The 17,277-nt window shown below is 39.0% G+C and overlaps 1 protein-coding gene across 1 annotated transcript in view; it reads right to left on the bottom strand.

Moving 5' to 3' along the window:
* Nucleotides 1–17,277, bottom strand: part of DNAH5 (dynein axonemal heavy chain 5) — a gene marked incomplete at its 5' end in the record, with an annotated part of 277,065 nt that overhangs the window by 213,959 nt on the left and 45,829 nt on the right. Inside the window, 6 exons of the mRNA XM_008059081.1 lie at nucleotides 2,817–2,904; nucleotides 2,993–3,183; nucleotides 6,055–6,294; nucleotides 7,078–7,231; nucleotides 12,360–12,505; nucleotides 16,843–17,014. Of these exons, the coding sequence (XP_008057272.2) occupies nucleotides 2,817–2,904; nucleotides 2,993–3,183; nucleotides 6,055–6,294; nucleotides 7,078–7,231; nucleotides 12,360–12,505; nucleotides 16,843–17,014 (991 nt within the window). The remainder of the gene's footprint in view (nucleotides 1–2,816; nucleotides 2,905–2,992; nucleotides 3,184–6,054; nucleotides 6,295–7,077; nucleotides 7,232–12,359; nucleotides 12,506–16,842; nucleotides 17,015–17,277) is intronic.

Genomic DNA, 17,277 nt, shown 5'->3' with positions numbered 1-17,277 from the left:
ATCTTAAACCAGTTATAAAAAGAGATGCAGCCTATTTCTTTAACTCTTTTTGTCATGACAAGTATATGTATGCAAGTTTTCATTACAGTTTTTCTTCTCAACTTAAGAAATAATTCATGACTGAACATATTTTGAGTATAGAAAATTCTGACTTTCAAACTCTTCTAGGAAGTAAAGCAATGTTTCCTAATAACATAAAATTGAAATTAATACAATTATGCTTTTTTACCTTAAATAATAAATCAGTAACCGTGTAAGTTACGGTTAAAGTTGTTTTGAGCAGGTTTTATCCTCCTCAGTAATTTTACTTTTTTTTTTTTGGAGTCTCACTCTGTTGCTCAGGTTGGAGTGCAGTGGTACACTCACTCAACCTGCTGGGCTCAGGCGATCCTTCCACCTCAGCCTTCCAAGTAGACGGAACTACAGGTGTGCACCACCACGCCAGCCTAATTTTTTGATTTATTGTAGAGATGAGGTCTTGTCAAGTTGCCCAGGCTGGTCTCAAACCCCTGGGTTCAGGAATTCTTCTCACCTTGGCCTTCCAAAGTGCTGGGATTATAGGCATGAGCCACCGAGCCCGGCCCAACTTTACTTTAAAGGGGAACTTGCCTCAGTTTCTTCCTCATGGTTAATTGATTTAACATCTCAGAGAAGATAAGCACTAACAATATTATACAAGGTCTACTGTGTGGAGAGTTGATTTACAAGAAGTATGAAGAATAAAGACAACGTTTAATACCATTAGTAACCTGGATGTCTTCTATTCCTTAATTTTACAGAATACAAATGAAAACCATGGGACACACAGCAAAAAAATCATAGCACATTAGCAAAACAGAACATATAGCCGGGGTCAGTGGCTCAGCCTGTAATCCCAGCACTTTGGGAGACTGAGGGAGTGGATTGCCTGAGTCTGCGGGTTGGTGACCAGCCCAGGCAAATTGGCGAATTCTCTCTGCAATAAATCAAAAATTAGCTGGGCGTGTTAGCGCGAGCCTATAGATATGGCTACTTGGAAGACTGAGGTGGAAGGATAAAGGTCGATGCTGGGGTGACTGTGAGTGTGCCACTGCACTCCAGCCTGGGTGATGGAGTGACTCCAACTCAAAAACAAACAAACAAACAAAAATAACAGAACATAAAATGGGTCACATAAATATCAGTAAATATTTAAGAGATATGAGTAGACACTTCTCAGAATAAGACATATGAGCAACCAACAGATACATGAAAAAATGCTCAGTCTCACTAATTATCAAAGAAATGCAAATTAAACCTCACTGAGATACCACCTAACTCCAGTCAAGATGGCCATCAACAATAACTCAAAAAACAACAGATGCTGGAGAGGATGCAGGCGGAGGGCGGGGAAGAAAGGGAATGCTTCTACACTGTTGGTGGGAGTGTAAACTAGTACAGCCTCTGTGGAAAACAGTGTGGTAGTTCCTAAAAGATCTAAAAATCAGCCTTCCACACGACCCAGCAATCCGCTTTCTGGGAATATACATGAAGAAGCTTAAATCACTCTATATAAAAGATAACTGCACATGCATGTTTATTGCAGCATTATTCACAATAGCAAAAACATAGAAGCAACAGTGCTGCCCATAGACACTGGACTGGATTTTTTTTTAAATGTGGTGCATATACACAATGGAGTATTATGCAATCATAAAGAAAAACAAATATACGGACTCTGCAGCAACATGGATGGATTTAGAGTCTATCATGCTCAATGATCTATCACAGAAACAACGATCTGAGTACCAAATGTTCTCACTCATAAGCAGACCCTGAACATTTAGCATAATACTATAAGAAAGGGATTGGCAGTAGTGGGACATTGCTGGGGGGGCACATAACATTAGTAAGAGTACCCAAACTTTACCTGTACAGTGACCATTCATGTACCTAACCCTGAATTGTACCTCACATCTTTAAAATAAAAATTTTTTTCCTTCTTTTTTTCTATTATAAAGATGTGGGGTATAATTCAGGGTTAGGTATACAAACATTGATTATGCAGTTACCTTTGCTGATGAGGTGTGCCCCTCCCTCCCTTGGCAGTTTCCCTCACCTGCCAATCCTACCCCCATCCCCTGGCAGTTTCCCACTATTGCCAATCCCTTTCTTATAGTATTATGATCACTGTTCAAGATCTGCTTATGAGTGAGAACATATGGTACTCTGTTCTTTGTTTTTGTGATAGATCACTGAGTGTGATTGACCCTAAATACATCCAAGATGCTCCGAAGTTCATGTTTGTCCTTCTTTATGGCTGCATAATATTCCATTGTGCGTATGTACCACATAAAATAAAAAATTTTTTAAAAGAGAGATACATTAGCTGTTCCTATAGTTCCAGTTACTTGGAAGGCTGAGGCAGAAAGATCGCTGGAGCCCAGCAAGTCGAGGCTGGGGTGACCGGAAGCATGCCACTGCACTCCAGTCTGGATTACAGAGTGAGACTCCAACTCAAAAAAAAAGAGAGAGATAGATACATTATATGATTGTGATGATGACAAGATTTTCTTAATACTGTAAAACCAAATCTCTTCTTGCTCCCAGTTCTCATCACATTAGACCAGAAATCAGCACTGCTCCAATAGTGACATAGCCTCTAGAAATAGACTATTTATAATAATAACAAAATGTTAAAATATATGGATCTTAATACTTTGTAAAGTTAAACTCAGCTCACTAATTAATATTTTGATCTAAAAATAATTTGAGAATTGTATGGGGGGAGAATATGTTTAAGCTCAATAGATGTTTATTTGCAATGACCATTAAAAATAAAATAAAAGAACATTTACCTTGAAGTTCATTTACTCCCATTTCAGTATCAGAATCGCTGTCTTCATTATTCTGCAAAGCAGCCATTTTTCTTTCGTGTGTCTTTTTCTGCAATGTAAAAGGACATTTTTCAGCTCCATCCCATCTGTGAAAGAAGCAACTTCTACACGAAATCATTTCTTCATCCCACGCCCACCTGGGATAGCAGTTGACTGCTCCACTGTCTAACCCCCTTGGGGACGCTGATGATGCACTCCACAACTTTGTTCAGTGTCTGCTGTATGTCTTCCAGGGCAGGGGCCATGGCGATGTTGGGAATGGCCAGAGTCATGCTTGCTCGGAAAATGGGTAGACAGCTCTGCTTCATCTTAGAGACACTGTTACTGTCTGAGTTAACCCAAAACATGGAAGAATTCATTTTTTTATTTAAAGTGGAATTTGCATCATCTTTAACCCAAAAAATTAAAGCAATTCACAATAGGTATACAGTCAAACAACATTTGTATTGGGTGAATGAATAAAAACCAACAGAGAATCTAGTTGTGCTCAATATAACAGAGCAATTTGGTGGAACCCAAGGCATTTTTCTGCTGATTATGATTTGTTGGCATATCCTCCATAAAGGAGATTTCTGTGTGGGATCACACTTACTTATAAGCTCTTACATAGAATATAAAGATGATTCCATCTAAATAACAGGATAAGTAAGCAAGAAATGAACAAGAATAGCTACCAGAATAACCCAACATTAAAATAAATAACCAGTTTGGAATTTCATGTAAAAAAAATATGCCTTTCCTATCACAGTGTATATAATCCAAACACAGAGCAGTTAAAAACTGGAGAATAAATAAAATATAACTCACCATTAATATTAAAGGGACTTTATAAAGTTGAATACAGGTATTGGTATACAGATATTGATACATACCAGAGGTGCCAAAAAATGTATGCACGTTTTAAGCAATGCTAAGAGATGTTCACCACAATCAGAAGTGTCTGGACACTGATGGTAACCACTTTGAGCACCTTTTATAACTCCCAAAGTCAAATGTGACTTGTATTCATCTTACTATTACAATTTTAGTAGTTTTTTTTTCTTTCTTAAAATGTGTATGCATTTTTTTGCACCTTCCATATATATGTGTATGTATGTGTGTATCATACACAACTTTATATAGTTGTAAATACCTGTACAGTTGGGGAATAACTGTGATTTAATATTTAGTATATTGGGCAACTCCCTTGGGTCCCCTTCCACTGTGGGAGCCTTTCTGTTTTCTCAATAAATCCTGCTTTCTCAAAAAAAATTAACATGTCAATCAACATTTGATAAGTCCTAGTAATAACCCTTCATCAAAGAAAAGGATTATCCTCCATTCTAAAGTGAAATTTTAAAAAGATAGATAGATAAGTAATCCGGCATGGTTGCATGCGCCTATAGTTCCAATTATTTGGAAGGTAGAGGCAGAAGGATCGCCTGAGCACAGCATGTCAATACTGGGGTGGCCGTGAACGTGCCACTGCACTCTAGCCCGGGCAACGGAGTCAGACTCCAACTCAAAAAATAAACGCTTTTAATTTAACATTTTAAATAAATAAATAAACTATGCTACCAAACAAAAAAAAATTTCCAAAGTTTCCACTTTCATTTATCCTCTTTTAATTAAAGATTAAAGATATTTTCCCTTAAATCTCAATAAGCAAAATAAGTAAAAAGATTTTATTATCCTATCATTTTTCAGGGTTTTTTTTAATTTTAGAATCATGCCACACATGTGAGGATTTGCTACATAAGTATATTGTGTGAAGGTGAGGTTTCAGCTTCTGACACACCCTCTCCCATCAGTAGTGAACATGGTACCCAGTGGGTAGTTCCATAACCCTCATCCCTCACTCTCTCCCCATTCTTTAGTAGTGCCCAGTTTCTGTTGAAGATAGACCGGATATTTTTCAGTTTTACTTAATTACTGTTTTCTCTCTCTCTCTCTCTCTCTCTCTCTCTCTCTCTCTCCTATTTTTAACTTAAAATTTAATTTCAAAATATCTCTAGATTTGATGAATTTTTGTGGCTTACCTGAGAAATACAGCACCTACTTCTGAACTGTGCTGAGGAAGAAGATGATGGTATTGAGAATGAGGAAAGCAGCTAGCATAAAAAACTAGAGCAGTATAGAAATAGTAAAAAAAAAAAAAAGTCCTTTGAAGCCTGTGACATATGTAAGATACTTCCACTTTCTAGGAATGGCTAAATATCAAATAATTTAACAATTAAGTAATATTTTCCATAAAGAGGGGACTTCCCCCAAAAAAAACAAAACCACAATTGCCTTATTACAGGCTTCTCCTACTAGGTATGTATTCTGGGAACCCATTGACATCAGTGTATTAGCTAGCATTGTTGTGAGAGACTGCGTTCAGTATCAGCAAATTCTTTTTTTTTTTTTTTTAGATTCCTTTAACACCTTTGCCCATTTCATGATGGGTGATTTACGAGCACACCTGCCCACACTGTGCTGAGTGTTCAGCAGTTTTTCACCAAAACCAGCATGACTCCCATGTCCCACCCTCCCTATTCACCCGATCTTGTCCCAAGTGACTTTGTGTTTGTTTGTTTCCCTTTGAAGTAAAACTCATCAAAGGGAAATGTTTTGTCTATGTGGAAGAGGTGAAAAAAAAAGCAGCAGATGCACTAAAAGGCATCAGGATTGACGAGTTCAAAAACTGTTTTGAGCAGTGGAAAAAGCATCTCAATAGGTGTATTGCATCAAATAGTACTTTGAAGATGACTGAAGTTTAAAGAAGTAAGGAAAAATACGCAATTTTTATAAATAAATTTCAGGGGGGTTTTGGGGTCCCTTCTCAGATCTTCTTTAAAAATGTGTATCTTTCTTTCTCTGGTTAAATAATTAATTTTATATGTTTTCATCTTATTAGAAAAAGATTAAAATAATATCAATTTTCATGTTACTAACAAAAACCTAAGCAAATCACTTGACCTCTCTGTGCTACATTCCAGTCTTTTGTTTTAACATGATAGTAATGATAGTACCCACTTCATAGAATTCCTGGGATGATCAAAGTGCATCATGTTTAAACTTACAAGGAAGCACTCAGTAAAAGGTGGATTCTTTGAATCCAACATGAATGCGCACGTACACACACAAACACACACACACACACACACACACACACACACACATATACACCAGATACTATGACTGTCCAGCCAGTAGGCAAAAAATGTGGAATTATTACCCCGGAAGTTAATCATATGGGAGGAATGAATACGTTTGCGAATGGTCTCTAGCGTGTTCCTTGTAACTTTCAGAAGAGCATCCATGTTTTGATGGTTGAAATGAGAAAGCAACTCGCAGCCTTCTTCCTCTAACATCTCAGCCTCTTTCTTTTTTCTCGTGATTGTTGTTAAAAGCAGAGGTTCACCCCCAGCATTAAGGGAGGATGCCAAGGTGTCAGAATTTCCTTCTTCCCTTTTTGCTATTACAAGATGAAAGAGATAGATGTAAATCAGATGGGCAGATGGATAAATGGATGGATAGATAGATGATACAGATAGAGATAATTGATGATAGATAATAGATAGATGATTAATGATAGGTGATAGATAATAGATAGAACCATTTATTGCAATTAAATGAAAGAAAATAAGATAAATTATATGCAAGCTTAATATTACTTAAACATCACACTCCTTGGAAAGTGAGGCCATCAAAAAGCAGGAGGAGAAAATTGGAACACCACGTGAACTAATGGAAACCTCTCCTCCTCAGTGTGAGAAAACAGCCAACAAGAGAGGCAGGAGCTATGGCCCCCCAGGGCCCTGGGTTCTGGCACTCTCTCCCACAATAACCTTAAAATCTTGGAGGAATAACTTCCCTTCTCAGTATCTCAGTGTCATCCTCTGTCCTTCAAAAGGTTCACTCTAGTCTAGATGCTCTCCAAGGGGAATTCCAATCTATAATCCATCCTACTCTTGATAAGGTAAAATGAAACACCTGCCCATACATAAATGCAAAGAGAGTTAACAAGGGCCAATGCAAAGTGCATGCTTGTAGAGTAACAAAAAGGAATGGGAATTAGCAACACAGTCATTGCAATAGGCTCAGAATCATAATTTCAGATTTATAAATATGATCACAAAACTGGGAGAGTGTTTATTGAAGTATGAAGTTAATTGCCATGAAAAAATTACATTTTAGTTTTCAGCAAGTGTCCCAGAAAAACAAGACATTTTCATTACCCAGTTTCTTACTTTCTTACCTGAACTTTCATTTTTTGAATCAGTGTATACTTTTTCACTTTCTTCTTTAGGTGAAACTTCCACAACCAGCAACATATTTATTAGCTCATTGACTGCTTCCTCCACTAATGAGCTTTTAAAATTTAGTATCTGAGCACCATGTACACAAAGGTCCTAAGCAAAAAGTTAAAAAGTTAGTGCAATGTCATATTTACATACCTAGCTCTTAAGAGCACATTAGCAATGATAGCAGCACTATAGCTCAGCCTTCAGGTGAGATTTTAGATCCAGTGACACTTGGCCACATCCTTCATAATAGCCAGGCCAGGTATCCTGTAAAGGAATGTGTTAAAGATAAGGAAACCAATTAGAGCTGTGTGGACGGACCCAAATTGCATGAACTTCTCTAGCAGTGGAAGAAATAACTCCAAAAGTCATCAGCAGTCTCTTTTCCCATGAAGTTTTCTTCATATCACATAAATCGAATCTAGTCAGTCTTCCTTCTCTCCTTACCTTTGCCAACAAGTCATAGTCACCAAATACATAAAGACTATCATCTATATATATATTTTTTGAGTTGGAGTGTCACTCTGTCACCCAGGCTGGAGTGCAGTGGCACGCTCACAGCCACCACAGCCTCAACCTGCTGGGCTCAGGCAATCCTTCTGCCTCAGCCTTCCAAGTAGCTGGAACTATAGGTGCATGCCGCCAGACCCGGCTAATTTTTTTATTTATTGTGAAGATGAGGTCTCACCAAGTTGCCCAGGTTGGTCTTGAACTCCTGGACTCAAGCAATCCTCTCACCTCAGTCTCCCAAAGTGCTGGGATTACAGGCTTGAGCCACCACACCCAGCCCTATCATCTATATTAACTTCAAAGATATTCCCCACTCCTGTAACTAGATGACGCATTTCTTAAGAATGGTTTTAACAAGTTGGGCTCGGTGGCTCAGCCTGTAATCCCGCGCCTTTGGGAGGCTGAGGTGAGTGGATTGCCTGAGACCACGGGTTCGAGACCCGCCTGGGCAGCGAGACCTCATCTCTAAAATAAAAATCAAAAAATCAGCTGGGCGTGGTGGCGCGCGCCTGTAGTTCTGGCTACTTGGAAGGCTGAGGCGGAAGGATCGCTGGAGCCCAGCAGGTCGAAGCTGCGGTGGCCAGGAGTGGCCACTGCACTCCAGTCTGGGCAACAGAGTGAGACTCCAACTCCAAAAAAAAAAAAAAAAAGAAGACTAGTTTTAACAAATATAAACTAAGATGATTTGGGGGCACAGTGATTGATTCTACAGGACATTTGACATAGACAGATATAGATGGATGATACAGACAGGATTCGTGATTTACCACCTAGTTGGAAAGTAAACAATAGACTGTCAGTCAGTCACAAGGTCCAGTTCCATGTCAAGTTCCAGTGTTATGCATCTTGAGACTCCCTAATTTGCTCATGGACTGTCCACCTCATATGCCAGCCTCATGGTTCTGTTATCTCCTCATTACAATGACCTTCACCTTCACTCACTGCTGCAGGGCATCTGGCATTTTGGTGCCATTACACAAGAACATTCTGATATATACTGAAACAAGCTATTGAACTTCATCATCAAATAAAGTATAAAATAACTTCACTCCCAATTCAGAACTTCACCCAACTACCAACCTCCAATATACACCTAGTTTAGAGATAATTATAAAAAGAAAAAAGAGACAGGGACAGTTATGAAAAGAGGCGGATCAGAAATTGGGTAAGGAATGGAGCAGAGTTAGCATTATCTAGTATAAGCATAAACTCCAGTGCCAAATTTTATGGATTCACATCCCAGCTCTGCAAGATTTTGAAAAATCCTTCTTAACTTCAATTCTGCCATCTGTAAAATGGTGATAGTGGTAGAGCCCTTCCTAGGTTATTGCAAGTATCCCATAAGATAAATGCATGTAAAATGCAAAAGGTAATGCCTGGCATAAAGTAAGTATGCAAAAAATGCTTGTTATTATTATTAGTCAGCAAGACACATATAACCACAGGACCTAGACATCTGCAAAGCTTATTCACCTCATAAAAACTAACATTCTCTGAGAGATCACTAAAATTTTTTAAACTCTGAATATTAAGTCCTCTGACTCTACCTTGAAGAGAAACACACATGAGCCAGGATGTGATCTCTCATTCTCAGGACCAGCTCTCACAGGGAATCCTCAATTAACTTTCTTGCAAGTTAACTTTCTTGCAATTAGTCCTCTCAGTAAAACCAACACCCATTTGAAATCACAAAATCCCTTTATACTGAGACTTCTGGGAGACAGGATTGATAACCTCTCAAAAACTTATATAGTTCTAAGTTATATAAGAACTTATACAAGTTCCATAGTTTACACCTCTCAATTTTTTCTAAGAGAAGACATAATCATAAAAGTGTAAACAGCACAGAAATTAATAAACGGAATATAAACAAGATGAGAACAAAGTAATAATAAACAGACTCTCTAAAATATCCCCTTTGTCAAACAAAATAAATCAAAGTTGCTGTCTCTACTCATCCCACATAATTTCAACACCAAACTCCTGTGATGACACCCAGACACTGAAACCCACGAAAAGTCTGTGGCTTCGAATCCTGATAGTTTTCTCCTTGACTAATCAGCATGGAGCACCACCATTTCCTCGTTCCCTTGATGCTTCAGTCTTGGCAGACCAGGGACCCACATTTTCTTCATGCCTATTCTCCTGGTCCTCACCCTCTCCTTCAATCACTATCTTTCCAATACCCTTTATTCTATCACTCCCTCAGCCTTCCACTGCCCCACCCAGGAGGAGTCCAACCTAAATGAACCAAGTGACCTGTCCTTTCCACTGACACACATAGGTCATGGTGATAAGACCATTCGGCACCAGGAATTCATGGTTCTTGAACTCATCCCGGCACCTAATGCTACCCTGGAATCATTCTATATGACTACAGTCACTTTCCTCTTCCAGGTCCCATAAGGGCTGTGTCTTCATAGCCTTGAGTCCTCAAACCTTGACGCTGTCCTTCCTCATCATACTCAACTAATGGCCTTGATTTTTCTACAGCACAAAGCAAATGGAGGCCATGACATGGGGACTCAAACAACTCCTCGACCCCATGCCCTCACCCAAAAGACAAATCAGCCTCAACTATGAACCTGCCTTCCTCCTGTACCAGCTAATGAAATTGTTCTCATTCTATTCAAGAGTAAAATCACAGCCTAAGTTCTGACTCACAGCTTCTCTGCCTTCCTCAGATACCACGCTTACCAAGCACCCTTTTTTCCTCTCTGCCTGATCTTCCATCTCAGCATATGAACATAATCGATGTACTTCAACTCAGTATCCTTTCTCCAGATGCAACAGCATGCTTCTACCTAAGGGCCTTTGTACTTGGTCATCTCTCTACATGGAATGCTCTTTCCTGAATATATTCACATGGTTTGCTCCCTTGCTTCCTCTCTTCAAATATAATCACAGAAATCTCTCTTGATCATATATATAAAATCATAACTCTCTGTCGGGTATTCCTCTTCTCCTCTTAATTTTTCTCCACTCAACTTATCACCACCTGTCATGCTATTTGCTTATTTGCTTTTGGGGCTGGAATTTCATCTGTTTTGGTTAATTCTGTTTCCCCAGCAGAAGTTGGCCAGAGGAGCTCCACAAAAATTGTTGAAGGAATAAATATGAGGAGACCCAACAAGAACCTTGGTCAGTGAGGCTTCCCTGGGCAGAAGCACTTCACAAATAAGTTGCTGAATTTACATTGCTGATGGTGGAAAGTGAGCCTCATGTGAGCCCTCATGAAAGGGGGAAAGCATAAAATGTCTGCAGGGATTTCCACAGACTCTGCCAGTCTTTTTCCCTTGTAATCCACCTATGTCTCCTTACTATGTCACAGTAGTAAGTCTGTCTTGAGTACAACTACCTGCTGAGTTCCATGAGTCTTCCTAGTAAGAGTGGTCTCGGGGACGCTAACATGCCACACTGAAAGCATCATTGGACCAGACACAGTGGCTCATGCCTATAATCCCACCAGTTTGGGAGACTGAGGCAGGTCCATCACTTGAAGCCAGAAGTTTGAGACCAGCCTGGGCATCATAGTGAGACCCTGTCTCTACCAAAAAAAATTAAAATTAAAAAAAATTAGTCAGGCACCTGTAATCCCAGCTACTCAGGAGTTGAGGAGAGAGGCTCATCTGAGCCCAGAAAGTAGAGGCTGCTGCAGTGAACCGTCATCATGCTTCTGCATTCTAGCTGAGATGACAGGGTGAGACCCTGAATCAAAAAAAAAAAAGTTTTTAAATAGATAAATGACTGTTACCCTGAAGTTCATAAAATGAGAACAGCATGAGTTGCAAAGTCATTGAGTATGAGTCTCCACAACAGCATTTTTTGGCTGTGTAACAGCAGCCTAGTTAATCAGCCTAAAAATAAATATAAAAATATTAGCCAGGTGTTGTGGTATACACCTATAGTCCAAGGTACTCAGGAGGCTGAAATGAGAGGATGACTTGAGCCTAGGTTACAGTGAGTTATGATTGCACCACCGCACTCCACCTTGGGTGACAGAGCAAGATTCTGTCTCTTTAAAAAAAAAAAAAATGAAGAGTTTTCATCGCATGACACCTATTGAGAATATTGTAAATCATGCTAAAGTGCCATAATGATATTCCTGGAGAGTCACCTCATGGAACACTGCCTCCAGGAGCTTACTCTTGGCACAGGGAACATATTTGCAAATATGTTTGAGAAATAATGGGTTACAAAAAATTAAATGGAGATCTTTTGAGGGCCTTTATTTTAATATGTCAATTTGGAGTGAATCTAAATACAGTCTCTACCCTAAGCAACTGACACCTTTCCCAGGTTTCCTAGCGATGGTTCCAAAATTTCATGGCACAGAACACCAGTTTAAAAACACTGCTCTCCAGAAAAAAGAAAGCCTGTCCAGAAGCTGTTCAAAACAACTTTTTTATTAATTAATCCTGCTTACTAGAAGCTCTTCTGCAAAATGGCTAATACTATTCTTCACCAAAAAAATGGCAATTTCCATGGCAATTTTTCTCCTATCAATCTGAGGGAAAAAAACATTGTGTTCCTCATATCTAACGGGCTGTTTAGATGTATTTCTCTTCATTTTCAAATTATTGTCAGACAGTTCCTGGTTAAAATCACATCTATCACAGAGCATCACAAGTAGAGACTACTATCTAATTTATGCTTCAGAAAATGCCCTTTATAGGAAAACGAATGACCAAAACAACTTAAATAAAAGCATCGATCTTCTGAGAACCTTTGTCATTTGGAGAAACTCTTCACAGGTCAGCGGCTCCTCCTGGGGAAGTTGGCAAAGAGGCGTGCTGCTCATCTCGTCCAGAATGGCGTCAATGCGGAACTCAATCAGATCATTGACCCTGTCAAGCAGCAACTCCAGGTCCTCTGTGGAAAAAAATAAAAGTGAATAAAAGAGATTAAGTAAAGCATTGTGTTTTTAAAAACTCTACACGTGCTTAAATGACAGTCACAAAATCAGAATTAAAGGTTCTCGGTTTATTTCTGTTCCCCGTACACCCCACTGTTTCCCACTTGGTTGTCACAATCTTCTTCTGTAATAGTTTCCAACTCTCAGCCTGCCTGCCTCTGACTCATACTTGAAGATCTGGCTTAAGTGGATCTCCCCCATGAGGTCCCCTGTGAATCTGCATGCAATCAAGTGGTCCCCTCCTCCTATACCACCAAGGTAGCCTGAATATCCTTCCATCTCTGTGGATGCTACATTGTCTAACCATGTGTCTTATCTTCTTCTGGAATTCATGTTTTCCATCCTTAAATAGTCAACATTTAGCCCACTGCCTATTCCATAAGAGGTAGTCAACGAATATTGCTGAAGTGAAATTCCCCTGATTTTTCTGTTACTCTTAATATCAAAGGGTACACATTTTAGCTGTGCTGAAGTAATAATATTGAAAAGACCCACTCTGAAAGAAACTAACAACAATTTTCCATCTAAAATAGTAATGATGCTCAATGGATATCCATCTGAGGGATAATACATTTTTTCAATAGATACCATACAGCAGATACCATCCCTCTTTTTGTACTGCGTTCTCCTAGGAAATAAAGTTGAAATTAAATACAGGGAAATCATCGTTATATAGCCATTATGTATCAGAGATGGTAACACTTCTTTAAATAAATATCTTCACTTCCTAAAGAATAAAAGCCCAACTTGGATGGACTTAGAATTTATAATACTGAGTGATCTATCACAGAAAAGAAGAACTGAGTATCACATGTTCTCACTCATAAGCGGAACTTAAACAGATATCGTAATACTATAAGAAAGGGATTGGCAGTAGTGGGAAACTGCCAGGAGAGGGGGGCACACCTCACCAACTAGGGTACCTACATAATGAACATTTGTATACCTAACACTGAATTGTACACCACATCTTCAAAATAAAATTTTTTTAAAAAGAATAAAAGTCCAAAAGTTTTCAATCATTTCTAAGCTAATTATTAAAGAGACTACTCAAGATGTCAAATAATTCTGCCTGCTAAATGTATTCACTACTACAACAGAGCCAACACTTTTATATAAGTATATGTGATCAATAAGATTCTTCACTCTTTCTAATTCACTGATTCTTCAATGCATCTTTTAGGACATTTGCAGTAAACTGAAAAAAAATAGCCCTGAAGGATGTCCATGTCCAAATTTCCTGTGACTGCTATTTTATATGGCAAAAAGAATTTTGGAGATGGGATCAAATTAAGGATCCTGTGATATGAAGATCATCCTGGATTAACCAGGTGGGGTCAATGTAGTCATAAAGGTCCTTATTAGAAGGAGGTAGGATGGAAGACAATATGGCCATGGAAGTAGAGGAACAAGCAGAAAGAAAGAGATCTGAAGATGCTATGCTGCTGTTTTTGAAGATGGAGCGACTATGAATCAACAATGGAGACAGCCTCTGGATGCTAAAAAGAGCTAAAGAAAGCATTCTCCCTTGGAGCCTGTAGAAGGAACCATCACTGATGACACCATGATTGCAGCCCCACAAAACTCACTTCAGACTTTTAACATTCATAATTGTGTGATTTTAAGCTACCAGGTTTGGCAGCTTGTTACAGCAGCAATAAGAAACTAACACTTTTGTGCAAAAACTATACAAAATCATGTCGGTAGAAGTCCTGTTTGTTATTCAGAAGAGTGGCCAATACAGGATACAAATGACCACCTGTAAAAAGAGAATTGGTTCACTAATCCAACAAAGAATCCAACTGTTCTTGAAATTTAATATAGTTTTGTCTCCCAAAGAAAGTTAATCTTTGTTCTACTAAATTCCTTAATGTAAATTACAAAAAGAAAAACAAAATAGAATACAATAACTAAGAAGAGTTTCTCTAGAAACTATCTCCTTGTCTCCAGCTAACCTTCCAATAAAACATCCAAATGTGATAACTCATTATGAAGACATTTTACATTTTATAAATGCCTCCAAAGAGAATTTTAGTGAATTTCCTCTTGTTTTATTTCCTGGGGAGATATATTTTGAAAAGAATATTAATTTAGAACAAAGAAACTGGGCTCTAAACTCATCTTTATTGTTTGTTGTTTACATCTATGGAACACTAGAAGCTATTTAACATCTATGGCTTGATATCCATTCGTATCCAAAAAATTCCTTTATAGTTTGTCTTTGAATTTGGCTCCCAATCTATATAGCAAAACAAAGAGGGTAGGGGCAGGGGATTCAATCATAATTTCTCATTTTACTCCATGTCCCCAACCCAATACTTCTCAAGTGGTCTTGAATATAAAGTTCCAGGTTATTTAAACAGTGGCACCGTTCTGAACCCTAAGTTACTTGGAAGATACAGTGAAAACGAACTGACAAGTTGTTGACAATTTAAATTATAAATTAGTATACTACCACTACTCACCGGAAATGCGGTGACAGGATGGAGGGATAGGAATAGGGCTAGGGTGATAAAGAAACAGACATAGGGCCAGGTGTGATGGCTCAAACCTGTAATCCCAGCACTTTGGGTGGCCAAAGTGAGAGGATTGCCTGAGCCCATGAGTTCGAGAACGGCCTAGAGCAACTTGGCGAGACCTCATCTCTACATAAGTAAAAAAATTAGCCGGGCATGGTAGCACATTTCTGTAGTTCCAGCTGCTTGGAAGGCTGAGGCGGAAGGATCGCCGGAGCCCAACAGGTCGAGGTTGCAGTGGCCGTGAGCATGCCGCTGCACTCTAGCCTGGGCAACAGAGTGAGATTCCAACTCAAAAAAAAAGAAGAAGAAGAAGAAGACATAGACATAGACTAACGACATAAAACTATTGCAATTATGAATCTACAATCGTGTAGGTGTCTGTTACACTCCAATGAAAAAGAATACAAAAGAAGTATGAGAAACAGTCCAATGTGCAAGCTCTTTGCACTTGGTTTGAGGAAAAATATGAAACCACTAGAAGACGACCAAAATATAGAATCTCTGGTCCCAACTGTTAAATACAACAGGAGGAAGTGGTCGCATGAAGTAGAGTAGTCAAAGGCAGTTTCTTGAGGGCACTTACTCTGCACTACAAAAATGAGAACTGGGCCATGAAGAGGAGAAGGTGGAGGACATTCGGTAGGACAGGAGAATGGAATCGTCTAAGTCTTTCCGAGAAAATTATCATTACCATGTGCTATACTGTGCCCCTCTGCCTCCCACAAAAGATCTGTAAGGCACTGATATGTCCTTCTAGGAGGCAGCCAAGGAACTCTGGGAAATGCCACATGCAAAAGCCCACTTTCAGAGACCCACTGCACACTGGCATGTTAAAGGCTCCAGAAAGTACTCCAGAAAAGACATCTGACTATATGGTCTGATGTCCCAGACGTATTTGAGCCCATTCTCTATAGCATATTTGTACACCTCTTGTAGACCACACTCATCGCCCAAAGTATGTTGGTCACCAGAGGTCTACCTCGGCCTTTGGCTGGGATTATAGGCCATCTTGAAGCAAGACCAAAGCACACAGGCACAGAATCAGAAGCCATTGCTGATTCTGGGAAACCATATTTTATTATATCAGGGTATCCTAAACCTCATGAATAAAAAAAAATAGTGCTTGTTTAGATTTTTCCACTGTATCCTGTTGTTTAGAACTATATGATATCCAAATCTCACCATCTTTCAAGTTGGAGTCTCAAAATATAATAACCCGTTAGTATAAAAAGTTGAATCACTCTAAAGATTCTTTAAATTGTAATGCCCATGGCAGTAGTGGGAAACTGCCAGGGGAGGGGGAGTGGGATTGGCAGTGGAGGGAAACTGCTAGGGGAAAGAGGGGCACACCTCATCAACAAGGGTACCTGTATAATCGACGTTTGTACACCTAACCCTGAATTGTAACCCACATCTTTAAAATAAAAAAAGACATAACAACTCCCTAAAAATACATAAAAAATAAATTGTAATGCCCAAAGATAAAATAGTGAAAATATGTATATTGTGTACCTAAGTAGAGTAAAAAACAAAATAAAAGAAAATGCATAATTAATCCCTTGGGATAAAATTAAATAGTGAATACTTATACTTTCAAAGAATTTACTGAATTCATATACTTTGGCACAATTCCTTATGAAAGGGCTTAAGAATAACCCTCTTCATTTCATCAATTATATCATCATATCAATAAGAAAACATACAACAGATACTAAGAACTCAACAAATACTAAGCCTTTGAAATTGGGAAATAGTAACCATTTGGACAGACTTACTGATCTTTGCAAAAGCATTTTCCAAAAACATCTCAATATTCAGTGATGTCCAGGTCAGTGCAGCCAAGCCGGGCTGGAGAGCTTCATCCACTTTGGCCAAATGAGGGACCATTAGTTGCTCAATGGTGGGAGGCATTTTTGACTTCACTCTCTGATATTCAGCCAACATCATCTGCAATAAAATTGGGGTTAAATAAGCAACTAAAAACTCACTTTTAAAGTAAACTAGGGCAACCCCCTCGGGTCCTCTCCCACTGTGGGAGCTTTTCTGTCCTCTAATAAATCCTGCTTTCTCAAAAAATAAAAAATAAGCCGGGCTCGGTGGCTCAGCCTGTAATCCCACGCCTTGGGAGGCTAAGGTGAGTGGATTGCCTAAGCCCGCGGGTTCGAGACCCACATGGGCAACTTGGCAAGACCTCATCTCTACAATAAATC

Source organism: Carlito syrichta, unplaced genomic scaffold, assembly GCF_000164805.1.
Source record: "Carlito syrichta isolate Samal-C Ts95f unplaced genomic scaffold, Tarsius_syrichta-2.0.1 Scaffold303700, whole genome shotgun sequence".
NCBI classification, from domain to species: domain Eukaryota; kingdom Metazoa; phylum Chordata; class Mammalia; order Primates; family Tarsiidae; genus Carlito; species Carlito syrichta.
Note: the sequence above shows the minus strand (reverse complement) of the source record. Positions and strands in the feature narration are given on the sequence as shown.